At 39.0% G+C, this 23,074-nt stretch overlaps 1 protein-coding gene across 2 annotated transcripts in view; it reads right to left on the reverse strand.

The window, feature by feature from the left end:
• Positions 1-23,074, reverse strand: part of LOC115232379 (major facilitator superfamily domain-containing protein 12) — an 82,870-nt gene that overhangs the window by 12,764 nt on the left and 47,032 nt on the right. For both annotated transcript variants that reach the window (XM_036498843.1, XM_029802233.2), the window contains exons 6-9: positions 22,897-22,989; positions 21,919-22,011; positions 15,474-15,644; positions 12,914-13,008 (exon numbers count right to left, since the gene is read on the reverse strand). In XM_036498843.1, the coding sequence (XP_036354736.1) occupies positions 12,914-13,008; positions 15,474-15,644; positions 21,919-22,011; positions 22,897-22,989 (452 nt within the window). The remainder of the gene's footprint in view (positions 1-12,913; positions 13,009-15,473; positions 15,645-21,918; positions 22,012-22,896; positions 22,990-23,074) is intronic.

Genomic DNA, 23,074 nt, shown 5'->3' on the forward strand with positions numbered 1-23,074 from the left:
GCAAAGCCAACCTCAGCAGAATTTGAACTTAGAATACAAAGACAGACGAAATGCCACTAAGCATTTTGCTAATGATTTTTTCAGCTTGCTGCCTTAATAATAATATTAATAATAATAATATAATAATAATAATAATAATAATAATAATAATAATTATGATGATGATGATGAATTTAAATTTTGACACAAGGCCAGCAAATTCAGCAGAGGGGTGAATCAAATACATTGACCCCAGTGCTACTATTGACACAAGGTCTGAAGTTTTTGGTGGAGGAGACTAGTTGATTATAATGACCCCAGTACTTATTTCATTGATCTTGAAAGAATGAAAGGCAAAGTTGACCTTGGTGGAATTTGAACTCAGAACATAAAGATGAGTGAAATGCCACTAAGCATTTTGTCTGGTGTGCGAATGATTCTGCCAGCTCGCTGCTTTAGTAATAATCATCATCATCATCATCATCATCATTTAACGTCCGCTTTCCATGCTAGCATGGGTTGGACGGTTCAACTGGGGTCTGGGGAGCCCGAAAGCTGCACCAGTCCAGTCAGATATGGCAGTGTTTCTACAGCTGGATGCCCTTCCTAACGCCAACCACTCCGAGAGTGTAGTGGGTGATTTTATGTGCCACCGACACAGGTGCCAGACGAGGCTGGCAAACGGCCACGCTCGGATGGTGTTTTTTTATGTGCCACCGACACAGGTGCCAGATGAGGCTGGCAAACGGCCACGATCGGATGGTGTTTGTTACGTGCCCACAGCACGGAGGCCAGTCGATGCGGTACTGGCTACGGCCACGTTCGGATGGTTTTCTTGTGTGCCACGTGCCACCGGCACTGGTACCACATAGATACAAATTCCATTGATGTTCATCTATTTTGATTTGTTTTGATTTTCACTTGCCTCAACAGGTCTTCACAAGTGTCACAAGAAGGAAGGTAAGCACAGGTGGACTGACTACGTCCCAGGTAAGGGCCACGGGTTATGGCCTGACTAGTCTTGCCGGGTCTTCGGATGGTGTTTTTATGTGCCACCGACATAGGTGCCAGATGAGGCTGGCGAACGGCCACGATCGGATGGTGTTTGTTACGTGCCCACAGCACGGAGGCCATTCGATGCGGTACTGGCTACGGCCACGTTCGGATGGTTTTCTTGTGTGCCACCGGCACTGGTACCACAAAGATACAAATTCCATTAATGTTCATCTATTTTGATTTGTTTTGATTTGATTTGATTTGTTTTGATATGATTTTGATTTACACTTGCCTCAACAGGCCTTCACAAGTATCACAAGGAGGAAGGTATGCACAGGTGGACTGACTACGTCCCAGGTAGGGGCCATGGGATATGGCCTGACTAGTCTTGCCGGGTCTTCAGATGGTGTTTTTATGTGCCACCGACACAGGTGCTAGATGAGGCTGGCGAACGGCCACAATCGGATGGTGTTTGTTATGTGCCCACAGCACGATGGCCAGTCGATGCGGTACTGACTACGGCCACGTTCGGATGGATTTCTTGTGTGCCACAGGCACTGGTACCACAAAGATACAAATTCCATTGATGTTCATCTATTTTGATTTGATTTGATTTGATTTTCACTTGCCTCAACAGGTCTTCACAAGTGTCACAAGAGGAAGGTATGCACAGGTGGACTGACTAGTCTTGCCGGGTCTTCGGAATGTGTTTTTATGTGCCACCGACACAGGTGCCAGATGAGGCTGGCGAACGGCCATGATCGGATGGTGTTTGTTACGTGCCCACAGCACGGAGGCCGGTCGATGCGGAACTGGCTACGGCCACGTTCGGATGGTTTTCTTGTGTGCCACCGGCACTGGTACCACAAGATACAGATTCCATTGATGTTCATCTATTTTGATTTGTTTTGATTTTCACTTGCCTCAACAGGTCTTCACAAGTGTCACAAGAAGGAAGGTATGCACAGGTGGACTGACTACGTCCCAGGTAGGGGCCATGGGTTATGGCCTGACAAGTCTTGCCGGGTCTTCCGATGGTGTTTTTATGTGCCACCGACACAGGTGCTAGATGAGGCTGGCGAACGGCCACGATCGGATGGTGTTTGTCATGTGCCCACAGCACGGAGGCCAGTCGATGCGGTACTGGCTACGGCCACTTTCGGATGGTTTTCTTGTGTGCCACCGGCACTGGTACCACAAAGATACAAATTCCATTAATGTTCATCTATTTTGATTTGTTTTGATTTGTTTTGATTTGATGTTGATTTTCACTTGCCTCAACAGGCCTTCACAAGTATCACAAGGAGGAAGGTATGCACAGGTGGACTGACTACGTCCCAGGTAGGGGCCATGGGTTATGGCCTGACTAGTCTTGCCGGGTCTTCGGATGGTGTTTTTATGTGCCACCGACACAGGTGCTAGATGAGGCTGGCGAACGGCCATGATCGGATGGTGTTTGTTATGTGCCCACAGCACGATGGCCAGTGATGCGGTACTCACTACGGCCACGTTCGGATGGATTCTTGTGTGCCACCAGCACTGGTACCACAAAGATACAAATTCCATTGATGTTCATCAATTTTGATTTGGTTTGATTGATTTTCACTTGCCTCAGCAGGTCTTCATAAGTGTCACAAGAAGGAAGGTACGCACAGGTGGATCGACTACGTCCCAGGTAGGGGCCACGGGATATGGCCTGACTAGTCCTGCCGGGTCCTCTCATGCACAGCACACTTCCATAGGACTCGGTCTTTAGTCATTTCCTTGGTGAGACCTAAAGTTCGAAGGTCGTGCTTCACCACCTCGTCCCAGGTTTTCCTGGGTCTACCTCTTCCACAGGTTCCCTCAACTGCTAGGGTGTAGCACTTTTGCACACAACTATCTTCAGCCATTCTCGTCACATGACCATACCAGCGCAGCTGTCTCTCTTGCACACCACAACTGACACTTCTTAGGTTCAACTTTTCTCTTAAAGTACTTACACTCTGACGATTATGAACACTGACATTACACATCCATCGGAGCATACTGGCTTCATTTCTTGTGAGCTTACGCATATCCTCAGCAGTCACGGCCCATGTTTCACTACCATGTAGCATGGCTGTACGTACACACGCATCATATAGTCTGCCTTTTACTCTTAGCGAGAGGCCTTTTGTCACCAGCAGGGGTAAGAGCTCTCTAAACTTTGCCCAGGCTATTCTTACTCTCGCAGTTACACTTTCAGCACACCCACCCCCGCTACTGACTTGGTCTCCTAGGTAGCGGAAGCTATCAACTACTTCTAGTTTGTTTCCTTGGAACGTGGTAGAAGTTGGTCTCTGTACATTTCCAGTGTTTATTGCTCCTGAGCATCTGCCACAGACAAAAACTATTTTCTTAGTTAGCCTTCCTTTGACATTGCTGCACCTCTTATGTGTCCATAGCTTACACTTGGTGCACCTTATAGAGTTTCTACCTACACCTTTTTTTACAGATCGAGCAGGGCCATCTACCTGAAGTCGTTTGTGATTGGTCCACCTTCCTACTTATTAGGACTTTGGTTTTGGCTAGGTTGATTCTAAGGCCCTTCGATTCTAATCCTTGTTTCCACACCTGAAACTTCTCCTCCAGTTCTGATAGTGACTCAGCAATTAGAGCAAGGTCATCAGCATAGAGGAGCTCCCAGGGGCATCCTGTCTTGAATTCCTCCGTTATTGCCTGGAGGACTATGATAAATAGGAGGGGAGTGAGGACTGAACCTTGGTGGACCCCAACCTCTACCCGGAATTCTTCACTGTACTCGTTGCCAACCCTCACCTTACTAGCAGCGTCTCTGTACATGGCTCGCACAGCTCTCACTAACCATTCATCTATCCCTAGTTTCCTCATTGACCACCAGATAAGGGATCGGGGGACCCTGTCAAAGGCTTTCTCCAAGTCAACAAAAGCCAGATACAAGGGCTTATCTTTGGCTAGGTATTTCTCCTGCAGCTGTCTTACCAGGAATATAGCATCAGTAGTACTTTTCCCTGGCACGAACCCAAACTGCATATCATCTAAGCTAACTCTCTCTCTAATTAATTGGGCTATAACCCTCTCCGTAACCTTCATTACCTGATCCAGCAGCTTGATGCCCCTGTAGTTATTTGTATCTAGGGCGTCGCCTTTACCTTTGTAGCAGTTGACTATTATGCTGCTACACCAGTCATTGGGTATGACTCCTTCGTGTATCACCTGGTTTACTATACGGGTGACTAAGCTATAGCGACACTACCAGATATTTTGAGCATCTCTGCAGTAATTCCTGATGGGCCTGGGGCTTTCCCTGTTTTCATGCTTCTAATTGCCTTATCTACTAAGGAACTGTTAACTCGGATTGCTGGTCCCTCTGTTGGGTCGACATTCGGGAGACTGTCTTTATCCCATTCATTTTCCTCATTCAGCAACCTTTCATAGTGGCGTCTCCAAGCCTCTCTCTTTGCATCCTCATTTAGCGCAAGTGAACCGTCATCCTTGCGAACACATTTCTCTCCTACCACGTCACGATTCTCTCTCACACACTGTCTTGCAACACAAAATACCTCAAGTCTTTCATCCTCACGGCGCAGGACATTGGCAAATTTTTCTTTATCTGCCTCCCCTCTGGCTAGATAGACCTGTCTCCTAGCTTCCCTTCTGGCAGTCTGATACACTTCCCTGCTACCACCGTTCTTCCAGGCCTTCCAAGCCTGTTTCTTTTGTCTAATAGCCCTGTCAACAATATTGTTCCACCACCATGTTATTTTGGGTCTTAAGGGGACTTTGCACCAGCCACAGATCTGGTCAGCGGCTTTCAGCAGGTTGTCCCTCAGAAACGTCCAGTTGTCTTCTACCCCATGCGTAGCTATACCCCCTTCCACTTCGTCAAAGGCTTCAAGTAACATATCTCTAAATCTCTGTCCATTCGCAGGGTCTTTAAGCTTCCAGACCCTTCTTCTCCATGTTGGTCGTCTTCTAGTCACCCTCTTAGTCCTGACCCTAAAGTCACTAACTACCAGTCTATGTTGTGGGGTGCATTCTTCGCCTGGGAAGGTTTTTAATAAAAAAAAAATTTAAAAAATGATGATGCTAAGATTCTCTCTGGTCAAACACAACTTCTCTATTCACAAACAATACAGAACAGCCCTTCCTTAATTTTTCTTAAGCCTAATAGTAGTAAACATCTGAACTTCTTTTGACCAAAAAAAAAAAATAATAAAAATAACTGATGGTGATGGTGATGATGGTGATGATGATAATAATGATAGTAATAGTGCTGATAATCTATCTATCTATCTACACACACACACTCAAAGAGTTCAACCAACACAAACCTCACCTTGGCTCTATTGTTAACCAAATATGAAAGTATTATTTGACAGGCATGAACTCTGGCATTGAAGACAGTCAGCCAGCCAACCACCAAGCCAGCCAAGGAGACAGACAGACACTATTGTGATGGTGATAATGATAAAAAAAACAAAAATAACAATAATAAGATACTGCTGTGACTACACATAAAACAATATCATTGATGATGATGGTGGTGATGGTGATGGTGATGATGATAATGAGGATGGTAATGGTGGTGATAATGATGATAGTGATAATAATGGTGATGATAATAACAATAATAAGCCGACTACGGCTGCTATAATGGTACGATTATAATTGTAACGGCAATGATGGCCGTCTCCCCACGAGCCAATCAAAGCTAAAAAATGATAACATTATCGTAGCACCAAAATGTTTTTGGAAACTAAAAGGAAAACTAAATCAGTATACCAAATCGCTTGTCCTATGGTTAATCTGGAAGCGCGTCCCCCAGGGAAGAGCCAGCCTGGGATCGAAAAGTCATCAACTGGCACAAACTCTTCTCCGAATACGGACATGGATGGTCACTTGAACGGGAAATCCCCCAACTCGAGCCCTCCAAGTTCACCACCACAACCACCACAGAAAGAAAAATGTAAGCGGAACAAATGGACCCGAGAAGAGTATAAAGAAGTAATATACGCTTATTACTATGCATTAGGTAGGCCATCTCAAGAGAGACACACCGCAAACTCTTACAGTATATGGAGAACACGGAATCAAGACAGTAGGCCCTATTTGGACGAGAACAAATTAGCAAATGTGAGGAGGGATATCCTTAGAAATAACAGACTCACAGACAGTGAAATAAGCGCGATCAAGCACGCAACGGAAAATGACATAATATAAGACACAAAGGAAATGAAGAATCAGATGAACAGTATAGCCCGCCATGAGGCTTAATTGAAAGACTGCCATCTGACCAAAGTACGCAAAGGCCTGAAGATACAAGAAATTCTATTGTACCTGTTAAAGATAGCCAGGAAAACGAAAAAACAACAGTAACTGAAGATCTCGCATTTGCTGAAGAACACGGAGAGTCTATGGCAGATATGAGGCAGAAAATCCTGAATACGCTTGAAGTTGTAAGACATACAAGTATGAATGATAGAGAACCACTTCATAAACTCTCAAATACAAACCAAAATAAAAAACAAATCCAAATTGGCAACTATGTAACAAATGAAATAATACGAGAATTAAAACCTGATTTTACTGAGTTAAATGAAATTATTTACGCTTCTGCTAGGGCAATTGAAACCAGCTGTATGCCCCCGAAAAAACAAAGAAAACAAAACCTGGGAAGAAATCAAACCTGGAGAAGTAAAATTGAAAAAGAGATTGAATTTATGAGAGGGGAAATATCAATATTAAATGAACTAATATGTGGAAATGATGTAAGATCCAGAACAGGAAGAAAGATGAAGAGAAAATTTGGATCCTCACCAAGAGAAGAACTGATATCAATAAAAGAAACGCTGAAACAAAAAGTCCAAGGAAAAGCCCAAAGAATACGAAGATTTGAGAAGAGAAACAAGTTTTACAAGCAAAATAAGCTGTTCACATCCAATGCCAAAAATTCTACAGAGAAATAGGGAAGGAGAAAGTAACCGTTAAAGACCCCCCTCCCATGGAAGAAGTTCAAAACTTTTGGAAAAGGATTTGGAGTGACAAGAAGACGTACAACATAAATGCAGACTGGATTATACAAACTGAAGGATCCTACCAAAATTTACAACAACAAGCATGGGAAGACATCACAATAGCAGACCTAAGAAAGGCACTCACGAAGGCCCATAATTGGAAATCCCCCGGTAAAGATAGGGTGCCGAATTTCTGGCTCGCATCGCTCCCATGCGCACACAGTAAGCTAGTTCAGCTGCTCAATGGAATTATGAGAGACCCAAAGAAAACACCTGAATGATTAGCAAATGGCATTACTTACCTACTCCCAAAGAATAACGAAACCAACCTTCCAAAAAACTATCGGCCTATAACCTGTCTATCCACCACGTATAAAATCCTAACATCTATCCTGGCGGAGAAAACATATGCATTCATGGAGAAGAACGATATTTTCCCCATTGAACAAAAAGGGTGCCGCCGAGGCTCTTACGGATGCAAAGATCAACTGCTAATCAATCGTATGATCCTTGAGAACTGTCACAACAAGCGCAGAAATCTCAGCACCGCATGGATTGACTATAAAAAGGCCTTCGACAGTATACCGCATCCATGGATCTTGAGATCGCTGGACATCTTCAAAATTTCCCCTGTGATTTCAAACTTCCTGATGCACAATATGTCGTTGTGGAATACAAATCTCCAATTATACCACTCTAATGGAGTACTTGCCTCAGAAAATATAAACATCAACTGTGGAATTTTTCAAGGTGACTCACTTTCACCTTTAATATTCTGCATAGCCCTAATACCCCTTACAAGTGAATTAAACAGAACAGAGTATGGGTATAAAATTGCCAATAAAAAAATAAGCCATCTATTTTATATGGATGACTTAAAACTTTATGGGAAAGACAATAATGAACTTCAAGGCCTATTGCACACTGTGAAAGCATTCAGCGATGACATCGGGATGGAGTTTGGACTTGAGAAGTGTGCCAAGGCCACTTTCCAGAAAGGGAAAGTGAAGACCACAAATTCAGTCGTGTTAGATGTTGACACAGTCATAAGAGAACTTGAGCAAGAACAAACATACAAATATTTAGGGATAAATGAAGGCTCTGGTATTCAGCATGCAAGCATGAAAGAGAAGATCAGGAAGGAATGTTATAGGAGAGTTCGTGCAGTCCTGAAATCTGAACTAAATGCATGTAACAAGGTGTTAGCTATAAATTCCTTAGCAGTTCCAGTTATTACTTATAACTACAATGTGTTGAACTGGAATATGAGTGAAGTAAAGAATATAGATAGGAAAATATGCAAGCTGCTGAGTTGTAATAGGATGCACCACCCAAAGGCAGACGTAGATCACCTTTACCTTCCCAGAGCCCAAGGAGGTCGAGGCCTGATCCAATTTGAACTAGCTTATAAAACAACCACAATTGGACTGGCCAAATATCTCGAAATATCGAATGACTGGATGCTAAAGCTTGTGGAAAATCACGAGAGACGAAAGAAGCTTCATTCTATCATAAAGGAAAGCAAAAAATTTGCTATTGATCTCGTGCAGGATACCCAAACTGAACAACCCGAGGGAAGTACGGCAACTATTGTTGCAAAGAAGGTAAAAATGATGGCAATGAAAAAAGCGCACGAGCAATTGGCTGATAGGTGGGAGGAGAAACCTCTGCACGGCAAATATGTGACCCGCAGCAAACAAGCTGATGTTGACCAGAAGCAAACCCATCAGTGGCTACGGAGCTCAGGGCTAAAAGCAGAGAGCGAAGGTTTCATCCTGGCTGCTCAAGATCAAAGCCTATTAAATCGGAACTACCAGGCCAATGTGATGAAAAATGGAGCAGACCCAAAATGCCGATTCTGCAACGACATGATTGAAACAGTGGACCACCTAATCTCTGGATGTAAAGTCTTAGCACCAGTGGAGTATAAATTAAGACATGACAGAGTTGGCCAATATCTCCACTGGCTAATAAGTCGGTATTGCAATATCAAAACTGCCGACAAGTGGTATAATCACCACCCTGAAGCTGTAACTGAAGGAGAAAATGTAACCATTCTGTGGGACTTTCCAGTACATACAGACCGAACCATCAAGGCCAATAAACCAGATATTGTTGTGAAAGACCAAAACAATAAAGTTTGCTTATTGATCGACATGAGCATCCCCTGTGATCATAATATCTCAGCGAAAGAGTTTGACAAGCTCAGAAAATATAAAGACCTACTCATTGAAATTGAGAAAATGTGGCATCTCAAGGCGGTTACAATACCAGTGATCGTAGGAGCACTAGGAATGATCAAGAAGGGAACCGAAAATTATATGAGAATGATCCCTGGCTTACCATCCCTGCAAGAAGTGCAAAAGATTGTCTTAACTGGTACATCACACGTATTGAGAAGAGCATTGTCGATGTGAGAACTGTTGCTGCTCATGTATTTTAATTTAACTTAAAAAAAAAAAAAAAAAATGAACGAACTATTGAGTTTGGTTTAATGGCCTACTAATGTATACTATGAGTTTCTTTGCCCTAGGGGTCGGGAAGACACTCGGCAAGAAATGGAAACAAATTTGAAACAAGAAAAAAAAATAGTAATAATAATAATAATAATAAATGCCCTGATGCAGTACCAGGCAGTGGCTCTCATGGCTTCTGATCTTTACTGACTGGAAGTGTTATTATGTACATTGTTTTGTCTTGGTATAAAAGATGGGCTACAGCAAATATTCTGCTCAATACCACAGATTTGCTTGTCAGTTGTTTGACCGTAACCAGTTGAGCATGTCCCTTAGTGGCTGACGATATGTGCATCTCTGATCATGAGTAGAAGTAGTGGGGGAGCATCATAGCCATGTGTTGAGAGGGATTCTTTGGGGTTTAAATGATTCACCTCTGGAAACATGGGTGTTTCATTCAACATCCTTAAACAATCCTTAATCAGGGACCTTTTGAGTGGGATGGGTTACCCAACCAGAAGAAAATTCTTACTGGGCCCCACCCGCAAGGTCATGCGCTGTTTATCTTGTTATGAGATCATCATGTCGCGCACATATTGTTGTGATGCATGTGCCTGGTGTACCCTTATCAGATGGGTAGTCATGATGGGTATACTGGGCTTTGTATATTTGTACCCCAGTGTCATTTTGATGGCATGCACTGGGCTCTCACTCAATAATAATAATAATAATAATAATAATAATAATAATAATAATAATAATAATAGTAGTAATTATTATTTTTAATTTAAGCAGAAGGGGGCAATTTTGAGAGGAAATGATAAGTCAATTGTATTCTTTTCTACTCTAGGCACAAGGCTCGAAATTAACTGGTACTTAATCTATCAATCCCGAAAGGATGAGAGGCAAAGTTGACCTCAGTGGAATTTGAACTCACTGTCTTTACGTTCCGAGTTCAAATTCTGCCAAGGTATATTATTTTGTTTCAATCTGTATAAAATAGCAGCAACAAAATTTCAAGTAAATCTAATTAAAATCAATTCAACAGAGAAGAATGAATTTTCATGAAAAACAGTTGCAACCTTTCATTTTATGGCTCAAATTCCACTGAAGTTTGCTGAATAAATCTCAAGTCAACCCTGATATTGCAGAATGATGATAAAAGGCATTTGAGCTGAGACTATGTTTTTTTTTCAGGCAATACCTATCAAGGACTACATTATCTGATGCTTCTCTTTTTTAAGATAACAGACACAAGTATAACTGTATGGTTCAAAAGTTTGCTTCATAACCATAGAGTTTCACATTTCTTCTCACTGTGTGATACTGTGAGTAGGTGTTTTCTATTATAGATTCAAGCTGACCAACACCTTGTGAGTGGATTTGGTTGAAAAAAACTGTAGGAAGCTCATCAAATATAATATATACAATGAAATTATTGTATACAGTGCTCAGGTGCACCACAACTTGTCAGAAAGTGCGTATAAAGTATATGCAGTAATGTACAAATGTCTGGAAAGTGAAGAATGTATGAGTCAGATACATGCTTGTGTATGTATGGAGGGGAGAAAATCAGGTGTATCTATGTATGTATACATGCATATACTCAATTGTGTAGGTGGTGTCATTGTTGACATCTGCCAATGAAAACATGTCTGGATGTTTGTGTACAGTATAAATGAGTCACTGTTTTTGTATGTAACTGCTGGAAAAACATATTCATAACACCAGGGGAAATATTACCTTACTTAGAAACAAGTGAGGGTTGGCAACAAGAAGAGCATCTGTAAAAAAAATTTCTTCAGTAACATTTATCTGGCCTATGCAAGCATGGAAATGTGGATGGTAAAATGATGATGACAGGGTGTGATTTAAGGAAGATTTAGCTGCTATTTTTAGCAAGTAAAGCAACCATGTAGTGCAGTGTTACTCAACCTCTTCTAGTTCAGTACTTTCTTTCCCTCAAATGACATCTTACATCCTATGCATATTTTGCATGCGCGCACGCATGCACACACAGAGAAAGCAGATTATTTTATTCAAGCAGAAACCAACTTTTCACAGAGCTTTATTATCTGTTTTCTAATGTTATCCCATCCACCATGAACCTCCTTTTAGTAGAGTAGAGCCATGTGTTCTCAAGCTAAATTTTTATGGAGTTTACTAAAGAATCACTGAATTATTTTATATTATTAAAGTGAATAAAAAAACTCTTAGAACACTTATATTATTAAAGGATATAAAAAACACTTAGAACAAAGAACTTTACAATATGAGTTTTAAATTAATTAGCTTTATTAATATATCATTATACTCCCAAATTAAAAGTTAATTATTGAACAATAATAAATGGCTTCCTTATATTTGACGATATTTTGTCAAATTAAAAATATAAAGTTAGATATTTGAGAAATAGAACCTTGTATCTCTGCTTTTACATATTTCTAATCTACATTTGTACTAAACAATATATATATATATGCATGCATGCAAACATGCATAAATGAATATGTTTTTCTTCATTTGTTTTGTCTTTTTTTTAAGCAAAAATGGATCAGACAAATATATATTATTGAAGCATTATTTTACAGTTGGATGCACTTTCTGTCCCTAACCCTAACTAGTTTTTCAAATAAGGGATTATTTTTTTTTATTCTGCTTGTCTTTGAAAGAACAACACTAACAGATAATTTGTTGACAGGGAATTGTCAACAAAGTTCACCGTAGACATGCACACACACACATACTTTGTAGAGTTTCTGCCAACAAAATCACTTACAACACATTGGTTAGCCTGTGGCTTACAATAGAAGACACTTGCTTAAGGTGCCACACAGTGGAACTGAACCTGGAACTAAGTGGTTAAGACGTGAACTTCTTAATCAGTCATATCTGTGCCTAATAAATGTGTGTGTGTATGTGAAATGTGGATATATATATATTTATATATATATATATATAAGAGGATTAGATATAAAATTAGATGTTCTGTTAGCTATGTACTTTATGAAGGCATGGCTAGACAAAGAGGAAAGGAGATATAAAACATAGAAAGTTATGTATAGTTTCAGGGGTATAGATTTATAGAACAATGACTTAGGCAAGGCAGGAAGCATTTGAGATTATAGCATCCTAAACCTAAACTAATCTACTTAGATGGAAACTAGATATTGTATTCCTATAATAAAAAGTGGTTGCTGAACAAAAACAAAGAAAACGAGCAAGAGAGAGAGAGAGAAAGAGAGAGAGAGAGAGAGAGAGAGAGAGAGAGAGAGAGAGAGAGAGAGAGAGAGAGAGAGAGAGAGAGAGAGAGAGAGAGAGAGAGAGAGAGAGAGAGAGAGAGAGAGAGAGAGAGAGAGAAGCCTTAATTCTAAGAACACTGATAACTATGTGCATTTGAATGCAGGAGTAAATATTAAGAAAAATGGTTAAAATCCAGGAATATCAAAACTGAGGGTGACTTACTTCATAGCAAGTAAATGTTGGATAACAACCACTGCAATACCATTGGCACATTTATCTACTAAGCTTAAGGATCCATAAACAAAGGCAGCAGATTCCTGTAAACAAATAACCGAAAACAATTTAAGAAACAAAGGAATTTTTTGGGTTGTTTTAAATCAACATCATCATTATCATCATCATCATTTAACGTCTGTTTTCCATGCTGGCATGGGTTGGGCGATTTGACAGAAGCTGACCAACTGAAAAGCTGTCCAGGCTCCATGTCTATTTTGGTATGATTTCTATGGCTGGATGCCTTTCCTAACACCAACCTCTTAACAAAGTGTACTAGGTGCTTTTATGCAGCATTGGTATGGGTGCTTTCTACATGGCACCAGCACTTATAAGCCTAAAAGATTAGGGATGCTCAGCTGGATAGATTGTAAAAGATGAGCCTGGATGCAAGAGCAACCATGCTTTACTTAGCTTGGCATGTCTTTTCAAGCATGGCAAATCGCCAAGAGTCTCGGTCCCCTGTCATCCTCTTTGTGAGTCCCAACGTTTGTAGATCCTTTCTCACCACTTCGTCTGATGTCTTCCTGGGTCTATCCCTTCCACACGTTCCTGCTACAACCTGACTTTCATTTTTTCCTGCCAAAACTAATTCCACATGGGTAAAATCCTTTAGGTGGGAGGTAACAGCACCTTTCCTGCACACGTGAGAAAATTTTCACACCAGTAGGCCACATCAGTTCCTGTCCATTTTAAGATCAGGATTGAACCAGACCCTGGGCAGTTTAACTGGTCCATCAGTCCAGTAATTAATGATGCCATCTGATGGCATTGACCTACATCCCCAGGTGTCCAGCAGCAAGCCTACTGATTTGTCAACACTAATTTTGACCCCTGCCATTGACTCATATTACTTTAAAATGGAGCTGACCATTTCCACTTCAGAGGCAACTGATAACATGTTGATTTCATTCATATATACCGAGACTGCCTTCCTGTGTCTCAGTTTGAACAGGATGCTCCTCAACTGTCCAAATGCCACAGCAATAGCTCAAGGGCCAGCACATACAGAAGAGGTGACAACAGGCTACCTTGGTGGACTGAGTATGTAATGGGAAATGGTTCTGATAGGTGAACAGTTACTTTGAACACTGAGCAGGCATCGCTGTGCATTGCAGCAATTCAACCTCTGAAAATGGTTCTGAACCCGGCCAGTTTCTAGATAATGATGGTCAACCCTATCGAATACTTTAGACAGGTCCAAATTGATCAGGGTCCCACTATAGTCAGCTTTCATCACAGCATTCTCTATGATGTATTGTATGAGGTGGAGGTTGTTGTAGATAGACCTATTCATGATTATGCACATTTGTAGTCTCCTGACAGGACTAGGGATGTCAAGTGCCAACCTTTTTGCTAACAGTTTAGCCAAAATCGTAAACTCCGTGTTAAGTAGAGTTATAGGCTGAAAATTTCCTAGCACATCCCCTTTTCCAGCAGTGTTACCACACCCTGGCTAACAACACTAGGAATTCTCCAAATGTGCTGTCAGTTACCATAGACATCTGCCAAGAGACTGTCAAACAAATCAGGCATGAACTGGTTGGATTCTGGGTGAATTGTGACTTATGTAACTGCTCATTGCCTCCTGTATTTCTGCAACAATTATTGTCTTTTCACAGAACCCCATGTCTACTACAAAGAGCTGTGGCAGACTACCCAGGTACAAACTGAAGTCTGCTACCACCACCAACCCACTGTCCTCTCTAATATGAAGTGCTGCTGGAATGCTGCGCACATTTGTTCAGGATTGAACAGCATGCACTTGTTCTGATCCTTCAAAGACCTGATTGTGGTTTTGTTACCATGTTGTGCCTTCAGGCCCATCAGTGGGATTTACTACTACTACTACTACTACTACTACTTCTACTACCACCCCCCACAATTACTACTATTAATAATAATAATAAATAATAATCATTACAATTCCTTTTTATTTTGGCACAAGACCAGTAATTTTTATAGGAGGGAAAAGTTGATTACATCAACCACCAATACTTGACTAGTATTTATTTAATGATCTAGTAAGATGAAATGCAAGTGTTTACCTCAGCAGAATTTGAACTTACTATATTACGCTGGAAGAAATGCCGCTAAGTGTTTAGTCTAGTGTGCTAACAATTCTGCCAGCTCACCTATAATAATGATGATGATGATTACGATAATAATAACAATAATGCTGTTAATCTTGATATGATTTCACCATGTTGTGTGCATATGGCTATGAAGCATGTGCCTGGTGTACCCTTTAATGGCTTCCCTTCTTAACTGATTGGAAGTGTTATCATGTACATTGTTTTGTCTTGGTATAAAAGATGGGCTACACCAAATATTCAACAACAACAACAACAACAGCAGTAGCAGCAACAGCAGCAGCAACAGCAACAGCAACAACAACAACAATAATAATAAATGGCCCAACAAGTAGATATTGATTGTATCTCCAAGATGAAAATGGAGTCGAGGGGTGTAGAATTATAAAAAAGACAAGTCTGAAGCTTTTACTTACTGTATTTGTTGCAATCAATTCAGTCGTAAGAGAGAGAGAAGTTATAAGTATAACTGAACCTCCAATACCATTAAAAGCAGCAGCACCAAAAACTTGCATTGAATTAATTGGAATAAATAAAATCCAGATACTGAAGCTCAGTGATATGATAAGTCCAATGACAAATGTCATCTGAAATACATTGAAATTACTAGTTTTATTAAAAGATGATGAATTACTGCTGAAATAAATAAGTAACTTATTTCTTTTCATGTCATTATTATAGTGAAGTCAAAGATGAAGCAAATATTCAAAATGATTAAACATTTGGTTGCATTTTATAACATAACTAGCAGTATCGCCCGGCGTTGCTCGGGTTTGTAAGGGAAATAACTATATAAGCATTTTTAGAGAGTTATAGCAAAAAAATAGCAAAAAATGCATTAAAAATGGAAAAAATATGATGGTAAATTTTTTTAAAAATCGTTGACTCATCGTAGACATTTTTAGAGAGTTACTTCCCTTATATAATAGCGAAAAATGCATTAAAATGGAAAAAAAACGATGGTAAATTTTTTTTAAATCGTAGACTCATGTAGACGCTTTCTTAGCCATTTCTGTTTTGGTGTCTTCAAGCCATGAAGTCGTTGTTCTAAAAGAACACTGGTCTCCTTGACAACGCATTACGACGTTGATTTCCTTACACTCCCTTCCCCACAGGTGCAGGTGTGAGCGTGGACGCCAACTCCGCCGCCATCGACACACGAAAAATTATGCATTAAAATGGAATAAAAAATGATGTTAAATTATTTTTAAAATCGTAGACTCATCGTAGACGCGCGCTAATATTCAGACGGGCTCGATATGAATCACAACTATAAGCTACCCGAATTTGGTTAAACTGCACCGCAAAATGTGGGAGTAGTTAGGAATCTAAATCGAAGGGGACAGACACTCACACAACTACAGTTTTATATATATAGATATACATAGCGCAGTAGTGGTGAGATGTGACAGCAAAGAAAAGCATACATTCACTCTTTGCATGCAATTAGACTCGGAAAGTTCGTGAGGAACCCATTGACCCAATTTGCTGACTTTTCCGATAGCACACAGGTCTCAATGAATGGTTGAATGACCAAATCCAAGCTTCTCTGCTAGTTCCTCAACAGTTACGATGAGATTTTGTTCCACCAGGGTTTTCAGGATGTCCTTGTCGAGTTCTACAGATCTTTCAGGATGAGGCTCGTCTTCTAGGCTGTAGTTTATGGCTCGGGATTTCTGGAACCACCATTGACACTGCCTTACGGTTATTGTCCAATCCCCATATACTGCATTAATATTTCTTGTACTTTGCACACATTTATATTCTGTTATTCTTTTATATGTTTCAGCCTTGAGGTTGTGGCCATGCTGGATCATGTGTGTGTGTGTGTGTGTGTGTCTATCTGTCTGTCTGTCTGTATGTATATATGTATATGTATGTGTGTGAACAATAATATTTTCAACAGATGTGTTGCAAATGTATCTGATTGTTCTCAAGCTTCAATACTGTGTGTGTGTGTATGTGTGTGTGTGTATGTATGTATGTATATGTATGTATGTATGTATGTATGTATGTATGTATGTGTATGTATGTATGTGTGTGTGTATGTATGTGTGTGTGTGTGTGGTGTGTATGTATGTATGTATGTATGTATGTATGTATGTATGTATGTATGTATGTATGAGTGTATGTTTACTTTATTACTAACACAAGCCACTACGGTTATTTAATGAAAGTCTTCCTCAAATCACTCTCTCTCTCGCTATTTTCACTCACTCTTAGCTCTTAGCTTCCCATACATTTTACTCATGTATCTATCAGCGTCATAGACAGAATACTTTCAGTTTAGTCTTCCTCAAATCACTCTGTCGCTATTTACTTTCATTTTATTCGTTGCCCACTGTGTGTGTGCGTTTGCGTGTGGTGTAAACCAGACTAAGAAAAGCATTTGACACACACACCAGAATGTGAGTTTTCTGTAAATTTTGCTTAATTGGAGTTTAAATTTTAAAAACTGGACCTGGCATGACGTGATGCATTGTACTCTTAAAAATGGTAGGTAAATTGTAATTGAAGAAATCCTATATTGTAGATTTGTATAACTCCCAAAGGGAGGCAGATAAAATCTGCCTTTTATAATAAGAGATCAAGCAGAATCAAACATCTGGTTGCATTTTATGGTAGAAGCAACAGAATCAAGCTTTCAATTGCATTTTATAATAATGATTTCTTACATGGACATAAAGCCACAAATTTTGCAAGGAAGGAAAAGCTCAATTAAATCAATGTCATTATTTGACAAGTACATAAAACTGATCCAAAATGGAAGAAAGGCAATGTCAGATTTGGTGGAATTTGTATTCAGAATGTAAAAAGCCAGCCATAACTTACTGCTACGAGACATTTTATCTGACAATGTAAAGATTCTACTAATGCATTATTTTATCAATAATGATTTCAATTATAGGCATAAGGTTACAAATTGTTTTGGAGACAGATATAGTTGGTCATATGAATCCCAGCAATTAGTGCTTATGTAGATAGTATCAGTTCATCTACCTTAAATTAGTGGTTCAACAGAGTTCAATAAAAGAAGTATCACACTAGAATAAGTACTGGGGATGATATAACTGACAACTTTTGGAGATGGTGCCCACAGCCTAATGACTGAAACTAGTAAAAGAAGAAAATGCGTATAATCTAGTCATTGTCTTCAAGTGTTCAAATTGCACATAATGATATCAATATTTTGCATAGTTCATTGCTTTCTAAGTATTGAATGTCTCTGTTGCATTTTTGATATGAACATATGTGACTTGACACATATGGACCCATAAATTTGTACAGGTGTGTATGTATATGTGTGTGAATATCATCATTGTTGTCATCACCATTGTTACCACCATCATCATGATCAGCATTCATTCGTTTTATGTCTGCTTTTCCATGTTTGCATGGGTTAGATGAATATGTCATTGAGGCATTATTTTACAGCTCTGTTCTTCCTATTGCTTCCTTGTTTGCAAGTAAGAGATCTCTTATTCCAGGTGGCTTCAAAGGTGTGTGTGTACATGCACATTCATATGCACATGCACAAAGGGCTTTTACATGCTTTCTATCTACCAAATTTCACTCACAAGGAATCAGTTAATCCAACACTATAGAACACACACACACACACATGTATGTATAATATATACTTATATATAAAACATGCATACAAACATATCATCATTATGGCATTCTCATTCAAATATCTTTCATTTGTTTCAGTCATTGGACTGTGCCCAAGTTGTGCAAACAAATCAACCCCAGTACATATTTTTTTCAAAGCCTGGTATTTATTCTATTGGTCTCTTTGCCAAACTGCTAAGTTACAGGTTCATAAACAAACTAACACCAGTATGCGGGATGGTGGTGGAGAAACACAAATACACAGGTATATAGATGGTTTCCACGAAGCTTCTGTCTGTCAAATTCACTCACAAAGCATTAGTTGACCCAGGGCTATAGTAGAAGACACTTGCTCAAAGTGTTGTGCAGTGGACTCCTTGGGTAAGTGTCTTCTACTATAGTCCCATGCCAACCAATGCTTTGTGAGTGAATTTAGTTGATGATCAATTTCTATAAAATAATACCGAATACAGAAACATTATCCCTTCACAAGCCACTATCAGGTTAGGGTGAGGTGGGATGGGCTTCCCATAATGAATTATTTAATCATCTCTATATTTCTAGACTAGTGCTTATTAAACTGGTCTTAGAGGGATAAAATGTAATATTGACATTTGTGAGATTTGAACTCTGGATATAAAGAAACACAAAGCAAAGGTTGCACTATATATATATTGCTTGATATTTGTGTCTCAACAAACCCAATGATTTTAATAATACTGATGATTTTTAACATAGGTGCAAGGCTATAGCACTGTGATGAGGAGTATAGTTTAAATCAATTCCAGTACTTTGCTAGTACTTTTTTCTTTTCAACTCTGAAAGTTTGAAAAATAAAGTTAACCCAACCTCCAAGATCTGAAATTTTGTAAAGAAATAAAATAAAAAAAAATTATGCTTAACTGATTTTGTCAGTCTACAGCTTTAGTTAATGACAACTACAATGTTTTTCTTTTTATTTGTCACAAGACAAACATTTTGTTGTCCCCACCACCACACAAACCAAAACAGATTTACAAGATTCAGATCAGTCATTATAACTTAATCCCATGTACTTACTTCTCAACACTAGCATTTCTCTTACTACTAGCTAACCTAATCTGCTTTCCTCCTTACCTGCCTCTCTCTCAAATCTAGCCACTAACAAGGTCAACTACCAGACTACTTTTTGCCATTGGATATAATGACAAAAGATATTGCTTAGTACAATATTTCATTCTGGAAATTTTGGGGAGATGGCGGAAGAGAAAAAGTTAAAAGGAGAGAAGAAAATGAATGTAGAATATGAGAAAATATGATTTCTCTCGTGATTTACATAAGAAAACAACTTCAGAGGAATTTTATCAATTAGAAGATGAGAAAAAAAAAGTTAAATTAAAAAATATATACTCAAACTGAATTCAATTACAAAATTTTGAGTATTTACTGTTGTTATACTTTATTCTAAACACCATTAAATATTTGATTATTTGGCTGTCACCACTGCTCCCTTCACCACTACCACCACTATCATGTGACCATTTTCCATGCTAGCATGAAATGAACATTTTGACTAGATCCAAAAGGTTGAGGATCACTTCAGGCACAGGTGTCTCAGTTTTCACATGATTTCTATGGGTTGATGTCCTTTCTAATGTCATCCACTTTGCAAAGTGTACTGGATACTTTTTCATAGCACCAGCACTAATGAGGTCACCTTATAACTTACAAGATAGAAGAATGACCTCAACTTTGAAGAGGTATAGAAGACAGAGTGGTTGCTTTAAGCAAATTGTTAAGCAGTAAAAGTATAATGCAGGGAGCAGGAACAGGTTTACTGTTTGTGGAGGAGATTCATGGTTACCCTGTATTTTACAAGGGCAGGTGGGAAAAGCTGGTGTGGAACCCAAAAAGAGGTAAAAAAAGGTAATGATGTCCAAGAAATATTTAGAACAGAGCATAGGTAAAGAAAACTAAGGGGGAATGGGTAGTGTAAAAGAATGAGAAGGTCAGATGTATGTAGGAGATGAATGTTGTGAATAATGAACAGAAGTTGGGATGGTAAATATGAGTGGGGGATGATAAGAATGAAAAATGGATACTGACTGAGTGTAGCACAGAGAAGAGCGAGTGGTGACTAGTAGTACAGAGATGACAATATGGTATGGTGCATAGTAACAGGTTTTGCTTTCATTTCTTACATCAGCAAAATAATACAGTGGATAAGTGAGTAATGGAAGGATGATTGAGTGATAGGATGAAAAGTTAAAAGGAGGAGAGAGTAAGAGATAGATACCAACAAGGAGGATGTTGTCAGGGATCCAGTTGTTTAGATGAAGGAAGGGTGCTGCAGGGAAGGAAGAAGCAAGAGCTGTAGACTTGGCAAGGTCTCAGTTGTATGCATATACATGATGCTTTAAGAGCCTTAGACACAATAAGCTAGTGTAGCTGGGCAGTGTTTTCTCAAGCATAGTGTGTCATCCCTTCTGTGAGAGTCACAACATCCTGAGATTGGCTTTCACCACCTCATCCCACATCTTCCCAGGTCTTCTTTTTCTATGGCTTTAAATGCAAATACTTGCACTATTAATCAGCAAAGAAACACCTAATCGAAACTTGCTACTTCTCACTGTGTATGTATATCTAAGCCACATGATATAAAAAGTGTCACAATCCCCGACAAACTCATGATGACTTCACATATAGAAATTTTCCTAACGGCATTCCTCTTTAGGCCAGAAAATATTACAACTCTGATAAGTTGCTGACATTATAAAGCTGTAGTTAAGACCCTCATGAAAATAATGAAGATGTATGTCAGCAAAAATAAAAAAAAGAGGAAATGTGGTAGTCATAGTAAAAGTAGTTTTTATAGGAAAGGACTGCACACATGGAATTCTCTCAATAAAGAACCTGAATACAAAACTTTATCCATAATTTTTCTCATAGTAACTACACATTTTGTAACTACCACAGCTACTCATTAAAGTGTTGCATGTATGATGGTTATAGTGCTGTAGCTATACACATATACATGCACAAAACATCTGCATCATATAAAAACAAAGGCCATTTATTTACTAAGCAAATATTCACTCATTAACCATACATGCTGTGATTAGACTACCAACATGCCATTACTAGTCTAATGAATGAATGAAAGAATGAGAGAAAGAATTCTAGGAGGCAAGAATGAGAATGAAAGAGTTAGAGGAAGAAGGGTGAAGATATGGCAAATCAGAAAGTTTCTCAAGATAACTATCTTACCTTTGCTCCTATAGTTGAATTAACCATCTTCATAATTAATGTGGTTAAAAAACTGAATATATAAACCACAAGAGGAACAATGGCTATATATTTCTGAAATAAAACAGCAGAGTATAGCATTTAGATAATTATTTAAACATAATACAGTTCAATACCTAAATTATGCTCCCTCCTCACATAATGCATGCATTTTAGAAATATTAAAAAATACTGTTTGATACATAAACTTAAATCCTTTTTTTGTGAGCAAACTCATCTAACTTGGGCTAGCCCAGTAACATAGATGTTAAATTGATGACAACATCAAGTGTAATCATTAGGTTTTTCTTTTTTCTATATTTTTAGTTTTAAAATGAAGGGCAACAACCTATAATTTTTGCAGGAACTGAGAACCATAAATTACAGTTTCCTATTAATGACTTTGGTCCTTATAAATAGCTCAACTGGAAGTCAATGAATTCAAGTGAACCTGTCAGTAAACATGACAAACATTTTAAGTGACCCTCACAGAGCCAAGGGCTGCTTTGGGGCTCTGTTAGAGAATCACCTCAAGTTGTAGTTATAAATAACAGTACTGTGTAAATGGCAGTGCAAGAGGAAGTAGGACATCAAGATACTTTGTTACCCTGAAACCTGTCTAAATACTCCAACAGAATAACTGGCAAAAGACACCCATGAACTGGGTGATTGTAGTGTTAAACTGAGTAATAAACTAGGTTTACACTTGCCCACCTCAAAAAGTAAAATGGTAGGCTATGGAATTTTATTGGGTACCAGCACTAGAGAAGTTTTCTTACTGGACTTAGTGTATAGAACACATCAGTAACATTTTGTTTTGAAAATTCCCATAAAATTCAGTTTACTCAGTTCCCATTCCACTCTCAGTTACATCCCTCTTGGCATTCCTATCAGAATCTTTCCAACAAGTAATTTAAAAAGATACAAAACACAAAGAAACAAAATACATTAATGACTTGCCTTATTTAGTTGGATAGTGTCGAGAACATAGAGGGGTAAATATATCTGGGAAATGTTTAAAAAAAGTCGAGTCGCCATGTAAATGACTGCTATCTGTAAGTAAAAAACAATAACAGGAAATTTAACAATAAGTGTTTATATTTTTAAATGGAAATAAGGAGCATTACATTAAAGGATG

Source organism: Octopus sinensis, linkage group LG2 (assembly GCF_006345805.1).
Source record: "Octopus sinensis linkage group LG2, ASM634580v1, whole genome shotgun sequence".
Lineage (NCBI taxonomy): Eukaryota > Metazoa > Mollusca > Cephalopoda > Octopoda > Octopodidae > Octopus > Octopus sinensis.